Below are 19313 nucleotides of genomic sequence, written 5' to 3'. Positions count from 1 at the left end.
CAGCTACAGTCAGGCTCCTTGTCAACGCCATCGGATCCCACCCCTTAAAGGACGCATTATCCTGCGCGAGCTTTATGAACACCTTACACTCTGAACTCACATCCCCGACATCTGCAACCCCCCCGCCCTGCTCCTCACTGAGAGAGCCCTCCATAGACGAGCAAGAAGACGCCCTACGCTGCACAGGATCAGTGGCTCCAGGGGAGTCCTCCCCGCTGTTCATATCGTCACCGACCAGGTCACGCTTCCTCTTCTTCTTCCCCGTCATACGGACCGAGGCGTTCCTCTATGTTGCCGTAATATCCAAACTGTTGTCGTCGTAGTTTTTTATGGCAGTTGGCATCCAAGTGCACGAGGTATTGTTCGTTGTTGTGTTGTTGTTGTTGTTGTTGTTGTTGTTGTTGTTCTATGGCGATCTGCATCCAAGGCTTTGAAGATGGGGTATTTAAGTCACGGAAGGGGGAGGCGGTTCTAAGTGTGGAGGTTCCAAAATGAATGAGAATACCATGGTTGTGGATAGAGGATTTTGTGCTCTTTATGGTGGATGTTAAACTGTGCTGCTCAAACTCAAAGCAGAACTGAAAGGATCAGGATCATTGCTAAAGCTGCAGGAAGATTCCTTGGAACAAAAGAGCTTCATGATGCATTGTATTTTTCCTCAGACCAAATGGACCAAACAAAGCCCTCGAGCTGGGCGCTAAAGGGAAAGAGGTCGACAACTTTGTGGACAAACTCAAATCTGAGGGTGAGACCATCATGACTTCCACCTCGGGCGCATCCGGCATTTTGCCGCCAGTCAATGTCAAGAGGTACAGAAAGTTCAATTAATGATCGCTCAGTTACGCAGTCGCACGGCAGATAAGATTACTTGGATCCTCTGGATTTTGTACTCTTTATGGTGGATGTTATAAACTGTGCTGCTCAAACTGAAAGCAGAACTGAAAGGATCAGGATAATTGCTAAAGCTGCAGGAAGATTCCTTGGAACAAAAGAGCTTGAATGGGCAGAAATAGAAAACAGGCTGAAGGCGCTGAATGGGAGTCGGAGTGATGCAGGTCTACTTTTGGGGAACCAGAGTGATCAGAGTGAAGAAATAGAGGTGCGGTGGTCTCCTGTCCTCGCCCAGTCCCGTAGATGCCAAGCAACGACATCAGTGAAAATATCAAAGCCTAAAGAACAAAGCCTAAAGAATAAAGCTGTACGGCGGAAACACCGAACATCAAAGAAGGAGAGGAAGATGAAGAAGAGTCAGCCCTGGAATAAAGCCGGTCGGACTCTGAAAATGGGCTTTGAAACACCAAAGTGATGGAAGAACTTCTAAAGAATACGACGAAGTCTGAAGAATAAAGTCTGGCGGTAATGCAACACTTGGATGCCAACCGCCATAAAACAACAACAACAACAACAACAACAGCTTATATAGCACAGGGTTGGGTAAACGTTTATAGAGTTGGGGTGTGTTGGAGACTGTGCCAAGGATGAGGAGCAAGAGGATGTTCTAACGTGCTTTGAACTCATGGGCTTTGAAACACCAAAGTGATGGAAGAAGAACTTCTGAAGAATACGACAAAGTCTGAGGAATAAAGTCTGCCGGTAATACAGTAATGCAACACTCGGATGCCAACTGCCATAAAATAACAAAAACAAAAACAACAACAACAACAACAGCAGCTGTCTAAAGAAGAAGTTTAAATGAAGGCTTAAGAATAAAGTTGAAAGAATAAAGTCTGGCGGTAATGTAACACTTGGATACCAGCCGCCATAAAACACCAAAGAAGAAGAAAAACAACTTTTTACGATTCATTTGAATTTAAAACAAAGGTGCCAAAGAAGAGAAACTGCTTTTTCACATTGCCTGCAACATTATACATAATCTCTGGATTCAATGTAATGTTCATGATGCATTGTATTTTTCATCATAGACCAAGTGGACCAAACAAATCCCTTGAGCTGGGCACTAAAGGGAAAGAGGTCGACAACTTTGTGGACAAACTCAAATCTAAGCGTGAGACCATCATGGCTTCCACAGGAAAGAGAGGCTCGGACGCATCCGAAGTCCTGCTGCCGCCAGTCAATGTCGAGAGGTACAGAAAGTTCAATTAATGATCGTTCGCTTACGCAGTCGCACGGCCGATAAGATTACTAGGATCCTGTTCGTGACTGGAGATAAACATTGTTGACTGTATCCTGTATTGAAAGGAGTCTGTAATTCACAACAATCAACACCAATTACCAAAAACGTGGCAACATTAATTTGACGCCAGTGTACATGTGCGAGTGGAGGAGAAGATCTCTTTGACTTGTGACCGTAAAGGAGGCCTTCACAACATGAAGGTCCAGGGAATGATGACAGTACGAGTCACAGACGACAAGAAAAGACTGATCCGCCTCACCATCAACAACATCAAAAGAAAAGGAGTGCAGCTGCGAGTAAGTCTGGCCCTTTCCCTGCACTAACAATTGTACTTGTGTACAAAGTCAGTTCTTATGCAAGGATTAGAATCTGTACATCAGGGTGCTGAACGGAATCTGTCATTATCAAAAGGTTTGTAACTCCTGACTTAGGGCTGCAAGATTTAGCTAACATAATTCCCTTTGCAATCAACTAATTATTGTGTCTTGTTAGGAAAAAAGACTGTGTGATGTTCTGAAATCAGTTCAGAGTTCAATCTTCTCTCAAATGTTTATGCTTCTAGACAGATTTATGTGCACTTTGAACTGAATCCTACTATCAAAACATACATAAAATATTTTTTGGGCCAAAGTCATTCATAATAATCCAATATAAACAATAATAAATTAACATTCTTATTAAAAGATTAAATAAAATCTTAATCTGTAAAGCAAAATGTTATCTTTGCTTCAATTGTGGAGAGGACAACCTAGCGCCCGCTACAATGAAGAACAAGATTAATAAAATTTTAATTGTGACCCAAGATTCTTGACCATGACTTTGATTTTCCCAGACACATTTCTTCGTGGACCAAAAGCTGTTCACGGCCGAGTCGGTGATCGAGCTGATGAATCCACAGATGTTGTTCCCTCTCAACTATGACATGGAGGCTCTTAAGTGGAGGCTACAGACCAGAGACGATGCCCGCATACCTCTAACCAGTGAGTCCATGATCTCAGTGAACTACATGGGCTTTTGTGGCTGAGCTCTTCATCATCTCTGCCTCCTCTTCTCCACAGTAAAATGCTGGCCTTCAGAGACCAAGACTGGCTGCAATATCAGCGTTCAATTTAAGCTCCAAGATAACAGACTGGAGCTCAATGATGTTGTTATTAGCATCCCTCTGCCGTAAGTAGCCCGATATTCCAGAAGCATTTGTTACAGTGATAAAAGTAAGATAATTTGAATATTGCATAACAAATGAATAATGGAAAAATGCATCTATTCTTTGTTTCACATTTTGAATCCAATTACATTTTAATGAGATATTACTTTATGATGTAGCTGTTTTAAAAAATTGTCTTAATGCAGAACTAGGAAAGATGGAGCTCTCCCTTCTGCTCCCTTGTGAAAAGATGAAGTGGTACAATCACATACAAAAACATTTCACATAGCCAAACATTAAAAAAGGAGCCAGGGTTTTAGAGAGTAGTCTTCGGCTTGATGTCAGTAATAGTTGTAAGGCTGATTTCCCACACAGACAGCAGCTGATGGACACGTCACACGCCCCGCAAATGCATATTTAAAAAAATGTATTGTAGCAAGTAAAACCTGCTTCCTAAGTGTTTCTTTTGTGCCTCAGGTCTGGTGTGGGGGCCCCAGTGATCGAGGACCTGAAGGGATATTACAATTACGACAGTCAAAGAAATGTGCTGGAGTGGTGTATCCCGGTGATACATTATATAAACAAAAGAGGCAGCCTGGAGTTCAGCAGCGCGGGGAAGCCCGATGATTTCTTCCCTATGAATGCGTCGTTTGTTTCCAAACTCAGTTACTGCGACATCGAGGTGAGATGAGCTTTGAGTTCATTAATCTACCGTTTGTTACTGATTAAACATGATTACCGTTTGTTACTGATTAAACATGATTACCGTTTGTTACTGATTAAACATGATTACCGTTTGTTACTGATTAAACATGATTACCGTTTGTTACTGACTAAACATGATTACCGTTTGTTACTGACTAAACATGATTACCGTTTGTTACTGACTAAACATGATTACCGTTTGTTACTGATTAAACATGATTACCGTTTGTTACTGATTAAACATGATTACCGTTTGTTACTGACTAAACATGATTACCGTTTGTTACTGATTAAACATGATTACCGTTTGTTACTGATTAAACATGATTACCGTTTGTTACTGATTAAACATGATTACCGTTTGTTACTGACTAAACATGATTACCGTTTGTTACTGATTAAACATGATTACCGTTTGTTACTGATTAAACATGATTACCGTTTGTTACTGATTAAACATGATTACCGTTTGTTACTGACTAAACATGATTACCGTTTGTTACTGACTAAACATGATTACCGTTTGTTACTGACTAAACATGATTACCGTTTGTTACTGATTAAACATGATTACCGTTTGTTACTGATTAAACATGATTACCGTTTGTTACTGATTAAACATGATTACCGTTTGTTACTGATTAAACATGATTACCGTTTGTTACTGACTAAACATGATTACCGTTTGTTACTGATTAAACATGATTACCGTTTGTTACTGACTAAACATGATTACCGTTTGTTACTGATTAAACATGATTACCGTTTGTTACTGATTAAACATGATTACCGTTTGTTACTGATTAAACATGATTACCGTTTGTTACTGATTAAACATGATTACCGTTTGTTACTGATTAAACATGATTACCGTTTGTTACTGATTAAACATGATTACCGTTTGTTACTGACTAAACATGATTACCGTTTGTTACTGATTAAACATGATTACCGTTTGTTACTGACTAAACATGATTACCGTTTGTTACTGATTAAACATGATTACCGTTTGTTACTGATTAAACATGATTACCGTTTGTTACTGACTAAACATGATTACCGTTTGTTACTGACTAAACATGATTACCGTTTGTTACTGATTAAACATGATTACCGTTTGTTACTGACTAAACATGATTACCGTTTGTTACTGATTAAACATGATTACCGTTTGTTACTGACTAAACATGATTACCGTTTGTTACTGATTAAACATGATTACCGTTTGTTACTGACTAAACATGATTACCGTTTGTTACTGATTAAACATGATTACCGTTTGTTACTGATTAAACATGATTACCGTTTGTTACTGATTAAACATGATTACCGTTTGTTACTGATTAAACATGATTACCGTTTGTTACTGATTAAACATGATTACCGTTTGTTACTGATTAAACATGATTACCGTTTGTTACTGACTAAACATGATTACCGTTTGTTACTGATTAAACATGATTACCGTTTGTTACTGACTAAACATGATTACCGTTTGTTACTGATTAAACATGATTACCGTTTGTTACTGATTAAACATGATTACCGTTTGTTACTGACTAAACATGATTACCGTTTGTTACTGACTAAACATGATTACCGTTTGTTACTGATTAAACATGATTACCGTTTGTTACTGACTAAACATGATTACCGTTTGTTACTGATTAAACATGATTACCGTTTGTTACTGACTAAACATGATTACCGTTTGTTACTGATTAAACATGATTACCGTTTGTTACTGATTAAACATGATTACCGTTTGTTACTGATTAAACATGATTACCGTTTGTTACTGATTAAACATGATTACCGTTTGTTACTGATTAAACATGATTACCGTTTGTTACTGATTAAACATGATTACCGTTTGTTACTGATTAAACATGATTACCGTTTGTTACTGATTAAACATGATTACCGTTTGTTACTGACTAAACATGATTACCGTTTGTTACTGATTAAACATGATTACCGTTTGTTACTGATTAAACATGATTACCGTTTGTTACTGATTAAACATGATTACCGTTTGTTACTGACTAAACATGATTACCGTTTGTTACTGATTAAACATGATTACCGTTTGTTACTGACTAAACATGATTACCGTTTGTTACTGATTAAACATGATTACCGTTTGTTACTGACTAAACATGATTACCGTTTGTTACTGATTAAACATGATTACCGTTTGTTACTGACTAAACATGATTACCGTTTGTTACTGATTAAACATGATTACCGTTTGTTACTGACTAAACATGATTACCGTTTGTTACTGATTAAACATGATTACCGTTTGTTACTGATTAAACATGATTAGGCTAAAGAAACACAACAATATTTGATTAATGGTTAAAGCTTCAAAATAAAACTGGGAGAGGAAAACCTTTTATGAGAATGAACTTGGGCAACACAAAATGCAATATTGGCTAACGCAATCATCAATATTGAAACAAACAAATTCATGACAGCAGAATCATCAAAGCTCCTCCATTTGACAGAGATATACTCTTTATACAAACAAAGATTAATTTGATTCATGATTTTCCATTTTCAGTCTGTATTACTCTTTTTGAGGTAAAATGTGTTAAGGCATAAATATAACTGAAATTATTGTGTCAAAGTAATTCAAATATCGCTGTAATTAACGACCATCTATCATTTTCAATATCTTGCAGCCCCAGAAGGAAATTTCCGACAATTTTAATTCAGCTATATATTTTAAAATTGAATAAAGTGGTCACAACTACATTAACTGCACAAATAATTTCCTGTACGTCTGCAGAAATAGACAAATAATATTGAATGTAGTTTTGTTATTTTCGTCCATCAACTATTATAGTTTGCTTACATTTTGCGTTTTTTAGTAAAGCTTTTTCAGCAAATATCCAACAAATATCAGAACAGAAACTCTTCAAAGAAGTGAACATCTGATCCAAATACAATCTTTTTGTAACCCAGATGAAATTCCATCATGTTCATTTAAAACATTTTTATATATAGCTAAAGTTAATTGTTCTAACATATTTGCAAGTTATAAACCAGGTAATACTCAATAATGTTTCATTTGTGTGGCAGAGAAGAGAGCGTGTGATTTCTAAAGCTTGTGGAGGCATGAAATTGAGTCCGAGTGTTTGCGAAATATTGAAAGAGGGGTTACTTAAAGATGAGGGGAATAGAAAGGACGAGGTTTCCTTGAGAGAAACGTGTAAAAATGTGAATAGTGATAAAAAGTTGGTTGATTTCTGTGACGAGAAAGGAAAATGATCCACATGAAGTGGGAAGATTTGTGGGGATGTGATTATTGACTGCACAAATAAAGATCAGGGAGATACAGCCCTGGAGATCGAGAACTATGGAACTGCTAGTGTGAGGTGTTTTGATCTGGATGGAAAAAAGAGAGTGAAAGGTGGTAATAAGTGGTGTCGGTATTATGTTGAATGAAAAGATGTTTTTGAGTGTTGCTGATGTCTGTGAGGTTAAAAGGTTGTAACGGAATGAGAGAGGAAAGTGAGTCTATTTGTGTGACTTTTTTTGGTGAGTCATTACCTGCAAATCTGTACCTGGATCATGTAAGCTACCCAGTTCGGGCCTTTGAAAGAGCACCACTCCGGTGTTACTCCTGTCAGGAATATGGACATGTGGCTGCAGTGTGTAGAAGGAAGAGAAGATGTGCAAGATGTGGAGAGAATGATTGTGAATTTGAGAAATGTGCGGAAGAGGAAAGTGTTATAAAATGTTTGCACTGTAACGGGAATCATCGTGTGGGAACAATGAGCTGCCCGAGGAGGAAACTGGAAGGAAAAGTGTGTAAAGTAAGGACTGAAAACAAGCTGACATATGCTGAAGCTGTGAAGAAAGTTAAATGCATAATGGACGATTTTTCGCTGATTTGCGCACTCAACCCCGTGTGGATGCATAAAAAATACACGTGCGTTTGTTTATTAGCGCGACGGATCGCATTTCTCGTCTACTTAGATTTCCGTCTCTTCTCAGTCGGCTCGAACTGTCTTTCTCCGTCTTAATTTTGTCCCGTACACTGAGGGAACTATATTATGATAGATCCATGCGCTCAGCCACGAGGAAACATGCTGCTCTCCTGGGGACGCGGCTGCAGGTGAGCGGTAGGTGCGTTCTATGATTGGTAGGGGGAGGGGGAGGGAGGAGAGGAGAGGAGAGAGACGTGGCGAGGTTGCCCGAAAACACGAGGTTTAGTAAAACGCTCTAGTTTTGTGACTTTTGTAATGTTTTGTGTATTGTCGATGAGACAATCCACCGTTAAGACTAGTGTGTGATGTGTGATTGAGGACACTGTAGTTTCAACGCGAAGCAAGTGGACAGTGTTTTTATCACTCGTAACTTGGTAATTGAGCTCGTAGAGAACTACCTCATTAAAGTACTGTTTGCTGCGCGTTTCGCCGACCACGAGCGGACAGTGAATCGTTGCCGGACTGGACAACAAGAGACGGATCCAGACAGCACTCTGAGTGCCTGCGACGCTCAGAGTACCTCTGGCCACGTTGGAAACAAGAGCGAGACGTAATGGAACAAGTGCGGGCCACGCACCTGCAGCGCCATTGGAGCCACGAGACGAAGACTACGCGAGAACGGACCGGACAAATCTGGTGGAATTAACACGTTTACGCCAGATACTCTGCTTTTATTTTATTTTGCTCACGGAGTGAAGTGGCCAAGGGTTTTTGGTCACACTGCACACAAGCATCGATACAGGTCTGCAACGTAGGGTGTGTTTAGATGCCGGTTTTAGGACTTTATTATTTGTAATACACATCAACATTTGCTGTGTTTTGTGTGCAGTTGATTTTGCTGTGCATTTCTGTGTGTGCTGGGGAAACTGATTAACTCTTTACATTTCTAATTTTCTTTATTAAAAGGGGATGATTATTTTCATACTTTGTCTGGTGTTAACTCATTATTTCTGTCCCTACTGTATTTAGATACTATCCTGTGACACAAACATTTAGAAGAGTATCATTTTTTAGTACATGAGTACACTGTAAAAGAACTCATAGCCCACTCGAGTAATTCCAGAGTAAACGACTACATTTTTATGAGTAGTTTCTGTTACTGTAATGTTTAAACTTGTACAAACATTAAAGATGTACAGAAGGTTCAAAAGTATTGAATAAATAGTCCTGAACTAATATCCTAAACTGTGGCAATAAAACCCTGTTTTTGTGTGTCCCATAGGTTACCAAAGTAGCCCATATATATGAGGACTTACCAGTTAATTTTTCCACCGAAACCTTCTGCGTGGTCGACAAATATGAAATCCTGTAAGTCAGCAACATCAAGTCCATGGAGAAAGAGTGAAGAAAACATCCAGAACTGTGCTGCCCGGGTCCTGACAAGGAGGCGCAAATATGACCACATAACTCCAGTCCTCAGATCCCTTCATTGGCTGCCCATTCAACAAAGAATTCAATATAAACTGTCTGCTCACCCACCAGTGTATACATGGAACTGCCCCTGCCTAACTCAGTGAGCTCCTCACTCCACACACCGCCCCAAGAACCCTCCACTCCACCATGTCCACCCACCGCCTGCACCAGCCCAGAGCCAAGCTCTCCCCACGGCTCTGGAACTCCCTTCCAGAGACCCTGAGGGCCCCACAAAGTGTGGAGGCATTTAAAATAGACCTTAAGACATATTTATTTTTATTTTTTAACTTTTAAAATTCTCCTGTTTTATCTGTGTGTGTATGCTTTATTGTTTTAACTTGTGTTAACTGTAACTTGCTTGTTGTTTTTAGCCTCTGCACTTTGAGGTTCCATTGGAATGTAAAGTGCACTACAAATAACATGTATTATTATTATTATTATTAAAACCTGTCTGGCCTGAACCTGTGGCCCTCCTGTTCCCGGAGCGCCGCAGCAGTGATGTATTTATGTTACTATAAGAGAATCTGCTATGTATATAGTTTAAACCCACGCGATATCTGAAACTACATTTGATGGTTTTTTTATGTTCTTGTTTGTTCTACTTCTCTCCAGAGTTCAATGTAGCCATGGTTGTGTGGAGAAGACTTTAATGGAATAAAATGTATAATTGAAAATGTAAAGCGGCCTGTTGTTTGTCAAATGATCTTTATCACCGAATAATTTCCAATAGGAGAAAATACAGTAATCAAAAATGTGTTTGTGGGTTTGTTTTAGATCCATGTGTGAAAAATATTAGACATTCCATGGATCTTTGGCATGTCTCTAAAAACCTATGGAGGAATCTCAGAGAGGTAAGTTATTCCATCTTTCCTTTTTGTCCTTTTGGTTCTTTCTTCTTATTTTACGCTGAATAATTGCTATTGGAAGGTGAATCTTTTTTTATTGGGTTAGGGTTGGGTTTCATTTCATCAACATGAGCCTGAACATCATGTGACAAGTCTCTGAAGCCTGTGATGTTCTGGGGCCACATTAGACCACACTTCTCTGACACTGCAGGCAAGCAAACTCTGAGGGCACTAAAGGGGTTTGTTAAGACCCTTGTAGGGCGTGTTCAGCATTGAAGGAGAGAGATGACCAAGAATCTTAAGAATCAGTCCAGAATAGTTTATTTCAACATAACAGAGGAGTTCTAATACTCTAATACAGGCGCGCCTGAGCCTCGAGCTCGCATGGGCCTTGAGCCCGCTGACATCACACTTCTACGTGTGCCTTTAAGGCCAGTCAGACAAAAGGACCACAGAATCTCAAGAACCTGGCTTAAATAGTCACAGAATATAATAGTGCAACGTGTGTGGACGAAGTCCGGGTCGCGGAGCCCTCTCTTGGTCCGGCACGGACCTCGTACGACTCCACAGGATAGACAGGATAGGATGACCTGGACCTTGAACTTGTTTTGGCAGTGGAGGTTAGTTTTGGGGCTGCTTACGCAACCCACCGCTCACTCCGAACACAAGCATGATATGATTTATCATTTCTAGCATTAATCATAATCAATTAATGTCAATATACAGAACTACATGAGCATTATCATAGTGGGGATATTAATATAATTAATATCAGGGAATTATAACAGGGAAACTTGTTTTATTTTATATTGAAGTCAGACTTGTATCTATGCCTTATTCTAAAGTGATACCCAAATGTGACGTCTTCCTCAAGTCTGAACTCCAAATGACACAAGCTGATCATCGACAATATGTTTTTGTTTATAAGAGATCTTCTACTGAGAGTGTTTTTCAAACTTCCTATAAGTGATCTGTTCTTTTCCTCTGTATCTACTTCTGTATCTACCTGCGTTGCATCAAGGGAGTATCTACTAAAAACTACGCCGCTATTTGACTGCGTTTTAGCACCGTTTTAGACCGCGCCGGGTTAAGGTTAGGGTTAAGGTTAGGGTTAAGGCTAGGGTTAAGGTTAGGGTTAAGGTTAGGGTTAGGGTTAAGGCTAGGGTTAAGGTTAGGGTTAAGGTTAAGGTTAAGGTTAAGGTTAGGGTTAGGGTTAAGGTTAGGGTTAAGGTTAGGGTTAAGGTTAGGGTTAAGGGTTAAGGTTAGGGTTAAGGTTAGGGTTAAGGGTTAAGGGTTAAGGTTAGGGTTAAGGTTAGGGTTAAGGTTAGGGTTAGGGTTAAGGCTAGGGTTAAGGTTAAGGTTAGGGTTAGGGTTAGGGTTAAGGTTAGGGTTAGTGTTAGTGTTAGGGTTAAGGCTAGGGTTAAGGTTAGGGTTAAGGCTAGGGTTAGGGTTAAGGTTAAGGTTAGGGTTAAGGTTAGGGTTAAGGCTAGGGTTAAGGTTAGGGTTAAGGTTAAGGTTAGGGTTAGGGTTAGCCATGAGGCTATAACGGGCTAGGGTTAGGGTTAGGGTTAGGGTTAGGGTTAGCCATGAGGCTATAACGGGCTAGGGTTAGGGTTAGGGTTAGGGTTAGGGTTAGCCATGAGGCTATAACGGGCAAGGGATGGAGGGGAAAAAATAATAAAGATAAAAATAAATAAATAAATGTTAATTTATTTAGTTACCAAATTTAATATAATGGGGAAACACCTTTATAGATGATCCTTACACGTGGTTATTCTTTTGCAGGTGTCTCTTACGCCTGGCTCTGATGTAAAAGTGGGAAAGCAGAAGCTGAGAAACTCAAACTCGTCTGTATACATTGGTGACCCTCCTGTACTGCTCTTCGGGAGGGAAACACTTTCCAGTTCCAGTCTGACATGAAGGGAGCTCACAAAGAGCTCGAATCAAAGCCTCAACTCCATACTGACAAACTTGATGCATATATAGTTGAGTTTATATTATTTAAAATGTTATAGTTTATTTATTTATTGATTTAGAAATGTATCGGTTTGTTTGTGCTCTTTTCTCGCTCACGCGCTGTCAAAATTCCCAGAAATTAAGACTCACGACGTTCAAAGCATCATAAGAAAAAATTACAACAATGAAGGATACAAAGTTCTGACGAAAGACTCTTAGATAATTATAATTATGTGCTGTGGTCTTCACTCACACATGCACAAATCATTTGGAAAATCACTTCAGGCATGTTTTTGATGCTTAATAGATAACTCGTAATTCACATTAATTCCAGTCGGTTCAATTCAGTTTTGATTATTCATGAACATGTTTGAATAAATTATGTGAATTGTTTGTTTTGTCCTTTAACAAAAGGCATTGCATGACAGTACGAGCAAATTAACAGTGTAACTGAGTTTATTGAAAGTATACTTTCATTTTTTATTCGGCCCTCAGAGGCGACTGTTGTTGTGATTTTGGGCCTTACAAAAATAAATTGAATTTGATACTATACTTTCAATTATATATATATATATATATATATATATATATATATATATATATATATATATATATATATATATATATATATATAGGTCGCATTGACACATTCTCAGGTGGAGGGCAAGGACCTATCATTTCTGACATTTTGCACACACAGAACGGACGACTGGGATTCAGTGGCGAGACAAACACGGTGAGTGACTGTTTTAATACGTTTCCAGACGCATACTGCTATTTAGCCTGAAAGCTAACTAGCATTAGCATGAAGGGTCGTGAAGGAGCTAACTAGCATTAGCCTTCATGCTACTGCTAACGCAAACTTATTAGCAACATATTTGGACGGTTGGTGTTTTCTTTTGGACTTTCGGGTATAATGTTTATAAAGTGTGGCAGATGAGATGTCGTTTGCTTTAAATAGACTTATTGCAGTTTTGAAGCCTGAAGTGCAGATGTTCACTTCAGTAGCATTCGATGCTAGCTGTGGCTTTAGCTCCTGTCATTAGCATGATCGTGCAGTTTTACCTGTCTGCCAATAAAACCCACTGTACAACAGAGTGGGCCATAGTAATATTGGTCATATATGATGGCATGTTATAATTATTCTTCTCAGTTATTAATACATCAGTGTACTTAATTACTCAATACAATATTGGCTAGTATAAAAATAATGACGGTCAAATTGTTCATAACAAAATAAATGTACCTTAAACATAATTTAGTTGAACATCTAATTGTTGAATACCAAGGTAAATACCAAAACCAACAATGAACCATTGTAGGGTCAGTGTATTTGTTAATACTAATAACCATTATTAAACAATAAAAGCAATCGCCACTTAACATTGATGAATGGACTGCAATAGCATTCTTTCATCATAACATAACACAAGGAAGGTCAAGTACAAACTGACCAAACATAAGCAGAACTAAAAATATGACAGTGATATAATTGTAAACAAGTTAAATGTACATTCTCTAACTGAAAATGTAAAAGTAATAGTTAAACTTACTTTTCTAGTTTCTTCTTGCCAAAGTGACAAAACAAGTATGTTTTTTGTGTTTTTATTGTTTTATTCTGTGTTTTTGTGAAGCACTTTGTGACTTCTGTCTGTGAAAGGTGCTATACAAATAAAATGTACGTACTTATTTATAAAACTACACCGTGCAAAAATGTTAATTCCCACAGAGAATGAACAGAACGAGAAGTGAAGATTCATTCCTAGCATGATAGTGGAAAAGTGTCAGAAACTTTTTGAATATATAAAAAATATATAGTATTTTATAACAAACATTATAAAAGGTTTAGTTATTTTTTACTATTTATGAATTTATTATTTCTAACAAATAGTCTAATGGTGCTTTTTAAATACATTTAAATGTTGTATTGCTCTATTAAAAGTTGATTAGAATGTAAATGTTTGTTCTGATCAGAACATCACACACTGGACTCTGACTTTCCTCTGCGTGAAACAACAATAGTGATGTGATTGGCTGACGGGCGTTGCATGCAAAAACCTTTATGTTCCTCTTGTGAGTCAGGGCTGAGCTTATTTCTTATGTTGTCAAAGTAAAACAGACATCACAATTCACGACCAATCTCACACGGTGATGCACGGGCAGCTTGTGTTTGGAGAGGGAGAGAGGAACACAGAGGAACAGAGAGGAAAAAAGGGAGAGAGGAAGGGAGAGGGAGCGAGAGGGGACGCAAAGGAAAGACGCAAACTCATAGTTAATTTGAAACAATTTCTTAGAACCCAGCACTGCTCGTTCTGCGTGAATGAGGGACGTACACTGTTCATAGACGCCACCTCACTCCCTCACCTGCTGCTAATATTACCGGGCTGGTGTAAATGTTATGCTTAATATCCTTCATTCAAACGTGTTATGCGCGGTGCTCATTAACACAGGTATGTGCAGAGTGAAGTTGAATTACAAATAAATGCGGTTTGTGCGTTATATGTTACCGCTGTTTGCGCTGCCGCTCTAGCAGCACTACTACGCTATTGCCTGCAACTAGTTTGTACATAATCTCTGGATTCAATGTAATGTTCATGATGCATTGTATTTTTCCTTATATACCAAGTGGACCAAGCAAAGCCCTTGAGCTGGGCACTAAACGGAAAGAGGTCGACAACTTTGTGGACAAACTCAAATCTGAGGGTGAGACCATCATGGCTTCCACCTCGGGCGCATCCGGCATGTTGCCGGCAGTCAATGTCAAGAGGTACAGAAAGATCAATTAATGATCGCTCGGTTACGCAGTCACACGGCAGATAAGATTACTAGGATCCTGTTCGTGACCGGAGATAAAGTAAACATTGTAGATTGTATCCTGTATTGGAAGGAGTCGGTAACTCACAACCTTCATCACCAATTACCTCAAAAACAACTTGTTGTGCCTGTGCCGCCAGTGTACACGTGCGGCTGGAGGAGAAGATCTCTTTGACTTGTGACCGTGATGGATTCCTTCAGAACATGAAGGTCCAGGGAATGATGACAGTACGAGTCACAGATGAAAAGAAAAGACGGATCCGCCTCACCATCAACAACAACAAAAAGGTGTTGTTGTTGTTGTCGTCAGTAAGTCCGGCCCTCTCCCTGCGCTAACAACTGTACTTGTGTATTGTTCAAAGCCATGATTTTAATTGGATTCTTTAATTTTCCCAGACACGTATTGCCCCACATGTGGACAGTAAGCTGAGTCAGTGATCGCTCTGAAAAACCCAAAGAAGTTCCCTCTCAATGAGGACATGGGCGTTCTTAAGTGGAGGAAACAGAACCTAGACGAGGACTGCATACTTCTAAACAGTGAGTCCATGATCTCAGTGAACTACATGGGTTTTTGTGGCTGAGCTCTTCATCATCTCTGCCTCCTCTTCTTCACAGTAAACTGTTGGTCTTCAAAGAGTGAGACCGGCTGCGACGTCACCATTGAATATGAGCTCCAAGATAACAGACTGGAGCTCAATGATGTTGTTATTAGCATCCCTCTGCCGTAAGTGGCCCGTTATTCCAGAAACGTTTGTTACAGTGATAAAAGTAAGATAATTTGAATATTGCATAACAAGTGAATAATAGAAAAATGCATCTATTCTTTGTTTCACAATTTGAATCCAATTACATTTTAATGAGAGGTTACTTTATGATGCTCACTCGTGAAAAGACACAAAAGCTTTTCTTTTGTTCTTTTTTTTTTTGCTCTCATATTTTCTTTCTTTTTATCATTATAAGAATCACATACAAAAACATTTCACATAGCCAAACATTAAAAAAAGAGCCAATTTTCCACGCAGACAGCAGAGGGCGCTGATGGACACTTCAATCCCCACAAATGCATTTTTAACCATCGCTGGGATTAACAAAGACGTGTCAAAATGTTACTTAGTTCTGCTTTTTTAAAAATTGTTATAACAAGTAAAAACTGACATGTTTTCTGAGTGTTTATATGTTTGTTCTGTGCCTCAGGTCCGGTGTGGGGGCCCCAGTGATCGGGAACCTGGATGGAGAATATAGACATGATAGTAGAAATGTGATGGAGTGGCGTCTTCCAGTTATCGATGCAAACAACAAGACGGGCAGTTTCAAGTTCAGCATTGCGGGGGAGGAAAACGACTTCTTTCCCATCAACCTGTCGTTTGTGTGCAACCTAAACTATTGTGACATCCAGGTGAAACGGGTTTTGATTTCATTAATCGTTTGTTATTGATTAAACATGATTAGGCTAAAGAAACACAATATCAGCTTAATAATATTAATATTTTATTAACAACAAACAAACCTTTAACAAAGATGAATTTGAACAAAGATTTATTTTATTCAACATTTTCCCTTTTCAGTCTGTATTTTTCTTGATTTAGTCTCTTTTTTGAGGTAAAAAAAATGTTAATGCATTAATATAACTAAAATTATTGTGTCAAAGTTTGTATGTAATTCAAATATTGCTGTAATTAACGACCGTATAACAATAATTTTCAATATCTTGCAGTCCTTGAAGGAACTTTCTGACCAATTAATTCAGCTGTATATTTCAAAATTGAATAAAGTGGTCACAACTTCTTTAACTGCACAAATAATTTCCTGTACGTCTGTAGAAATAGACAAATAATATTGAATGTAGCTTTGTTGTTTTTGTCTATCAACTGTTATAGTTTGCTTACAGTTTGCGTTTTTTAGTAAAGCTGCAGCAATTCAGCTTTTTCAGCAAATATCAGAACAGAAACTCCAAAATACAATCTTTTTATGAGTAGTTTCTCTGTTACTGTAATGTTTAAACTTATACAAACATTAAGACGTACAGAAGGTTCAAAAGTAATGAGTAAATTGTCCTAAACTAATATCCTAAACTGTGGCAATAAAACCCTGTTTTTGTGTGTCCCACAGGTTACAAAAGTGGCTGATGATGAGGACTTACCCGTTGATTTTTCCACTGAAACCTCCTGCATGGTGGACAAATATGAAATTCTGTAAGTCAGCGACATCAGGAGGTTTCGGTGGAAAATAAGGAAAAAATCGAATTCCAAGTTCTGCCCCTGGAACAAATTGCGCCCTCTAAAGGCTGGACGGTAACCGTCGGCTAAAATGAACAACGCCAGTTTATCAAAACGCTGCTTTGTTAACCGTTTATCCATAATCTTGTTCTATTGTGTGTTAAATTTGCAGATCTGTTGCGTGTCTGTCTCTGTAGTGGCTTTACTTTTTATATAGACATATCCAGTGTTATAGACTGGAGAGTGGTGGACTGGGACTTTTTTGTAGTGTTTTCACTACAATAAAATGTATAATTGAAAATGTAAAGCGGCCTGTTGTTTGTCAAATGATCTTTACACACATTATGGACTATATTTAGGTCTATAAGTATCAGCCCAGTTATACTTAGATCCAGTTAAAGGTATATAGTTTGTAGCTTTTTTTGTAATAACCATTTTCACGTTGATTTATTGTTTATCTGTAAAAACAATCATTAATTTGAAGTATACAACTTCATATCTGGGGATGTCGAGAATTATAGGTTAATCAATGATGGTGATTATTTAGGTCACAATATAATCGTAAAGACAAAAAATAGTTACCACTAGATCAAAATGACTCCTTAGAATAACGGCTGATATCAAGGACAATAAGGTGTATCGGCAGAATTGGAAACTACAGATTGAGATACAAAGTTGTACAATAATAAGCCACACGTCAGATCTGTAGCAGTTTGAACCCAAAACAATGACCGTAAAATGACGCTTCACCTCGCAGACGTCCGGCCGGGTCTGAGCCGGAGTTTGGATGGAGGGGCTCATGACCCACAGGTGACTCAAAGTTTAGGGGCCCCTTCGACTGTGGGACGGGCTTAATGTGTTTGTTTTCACGGTGCACGGGTCAGAGGTCAAACAAGCAACTCAAATGCCAAAACAAACTCTTGTCTAGTCATGTTGGTCATTTAAAGTTCCAGAAACATTCTTAGCAAAGCATTTATTCCTAAAAATCCATGTTTGGTTCCAGCACTTTGTGACTTTGTGCCGGCCTCACCTGTCACTAGATTGTTTCCCGGTTCCGACATGTCTCTCCCCACTCTTCACTCCCAAACCTGTAAAGAAATGGACAAAATACTGACTTTTTACTCACAAATGTATTATTTCATGAGCAAAGATATTGCGCTAGATTTAAAGTTACACCATGTAACTTTTCACCTAAATATGTGGGTTATATCGAGTTGTTTTATGTTTTTTGAGCGGTTATAAGGCCTCAGTTCTGCTGCTCCGAGCAGGGCTTCTGTGCTGAAAAACCGAGCTCCTATCTTCACCAGAGCGCCCATAAGAGCGCCCCGCTCCGTCACGTGACAATAATGACCTGCTTTACAGCACTCCCCCGTCAGCGCTTTTACCTGAGGCACAGATGTACACAAGAAGCTGCTTTGAGCGTTAGTATTTTTGACAGTTTGTCATTGCCGAAGGATTCATGTTGGAAGAAGAATGGCTGGACTTTGTCTGTCCAGCTGTAAACGTAGATGTAACATCCACACCAGCCAAGGACTCAGAACACACCTTCCTCTACCAAATATGATGAATTAGTCAACACCGAATAATTTCCAATAGGAGAAAGTACAATAATTGTTTGTTTTTTGATCCGTGTGTGGAAAATATTAGACATTCCATGAATCTTTTGGTTCTTTCTTATTATTTTACGCTGAATAATTGCCATTGAAAGGTGAATCTTTTTTCATTCAGGCTGCAAAAGTGGAGAATCAATCTCCACTTATGCTCAAACATGTGGTGAATCATGATGTGTCAACAAGCTGAAACTGAGGAGCAACTCAAGTTCTCAAGTTCTTCTCCAGGTCCTGGGTCGTCATCAACTGCAAAGATGTTGTTCCACGCAGCAAAACTCCTGCATCTAAGATGTAGACCTCCATATGTGGGCAATCTCCCCTGCCCTGCCCCCTCTCTCCTCTTCTCCTACCTCTCCCTCTACATAACATAAACACAAATAAAACAGGAAAACTCACAATCTATTGACTTATAGGCCTACTGCAAGGACTGGATATCATCTAACTTTATAACCATTTAGAGCTAAACTTGTGATGGTCA

At 38.8% G+C, this 19313-nt stretch overlaps 1 protein-coding gene across 1 annotated transcript; it reads left to right on the top strand.

Moving 5' to 3' along the window:
• The first annotated feature begins 436 nt into the window (after nucleotides 1-436).
• LOC140369977 (coatomer subunit delta-like) lies at nucleotides 437-17205 on the top strand. Its single transcript, XM_072456994.1, has 8 exons — nucleotides 437-441; nucleotides 663-772; nucleotides 2030-2084; nucleotides 2265-2430; nucleotides 2967-3114; nucleotides 15625-15733; nucleotides 16204-16405; nucleotides 17119-17205. Exons 1-8 carry the CDS (start codon nucleotides 437-439, stop codon nucleotides 17203-17205), a joined length of 882 nt encoding a protein of 293 aa, XP_072313095.1.
• Nucleotides 17206-19313: the final 2108 nt, after the last annotated feature.

This window comes from Eucyclogobius newberryi, unplaced genomic scaffold (genome assembly GCF_026437365.1).
Source record: "Eucyclogobius newberryi isolate DKJ021-1_F unplaced genomic scaffold, fEucNew1.0.hap1 SCAF_10, whole genome shotgun sequence".
Classification (NCBI taxonomy): Eukaryota; Metazoa; Chordata; class Actinopteri; order Gobiiformes; family Gobiidae; genus Eucyclogobius; species Eucyclogobius newberryi.
The sequence above is the reverse complement of the archived record's forward strand: the minus strand, read 5'-3'. Positions and strand labels throughout refer to the sequence as shown.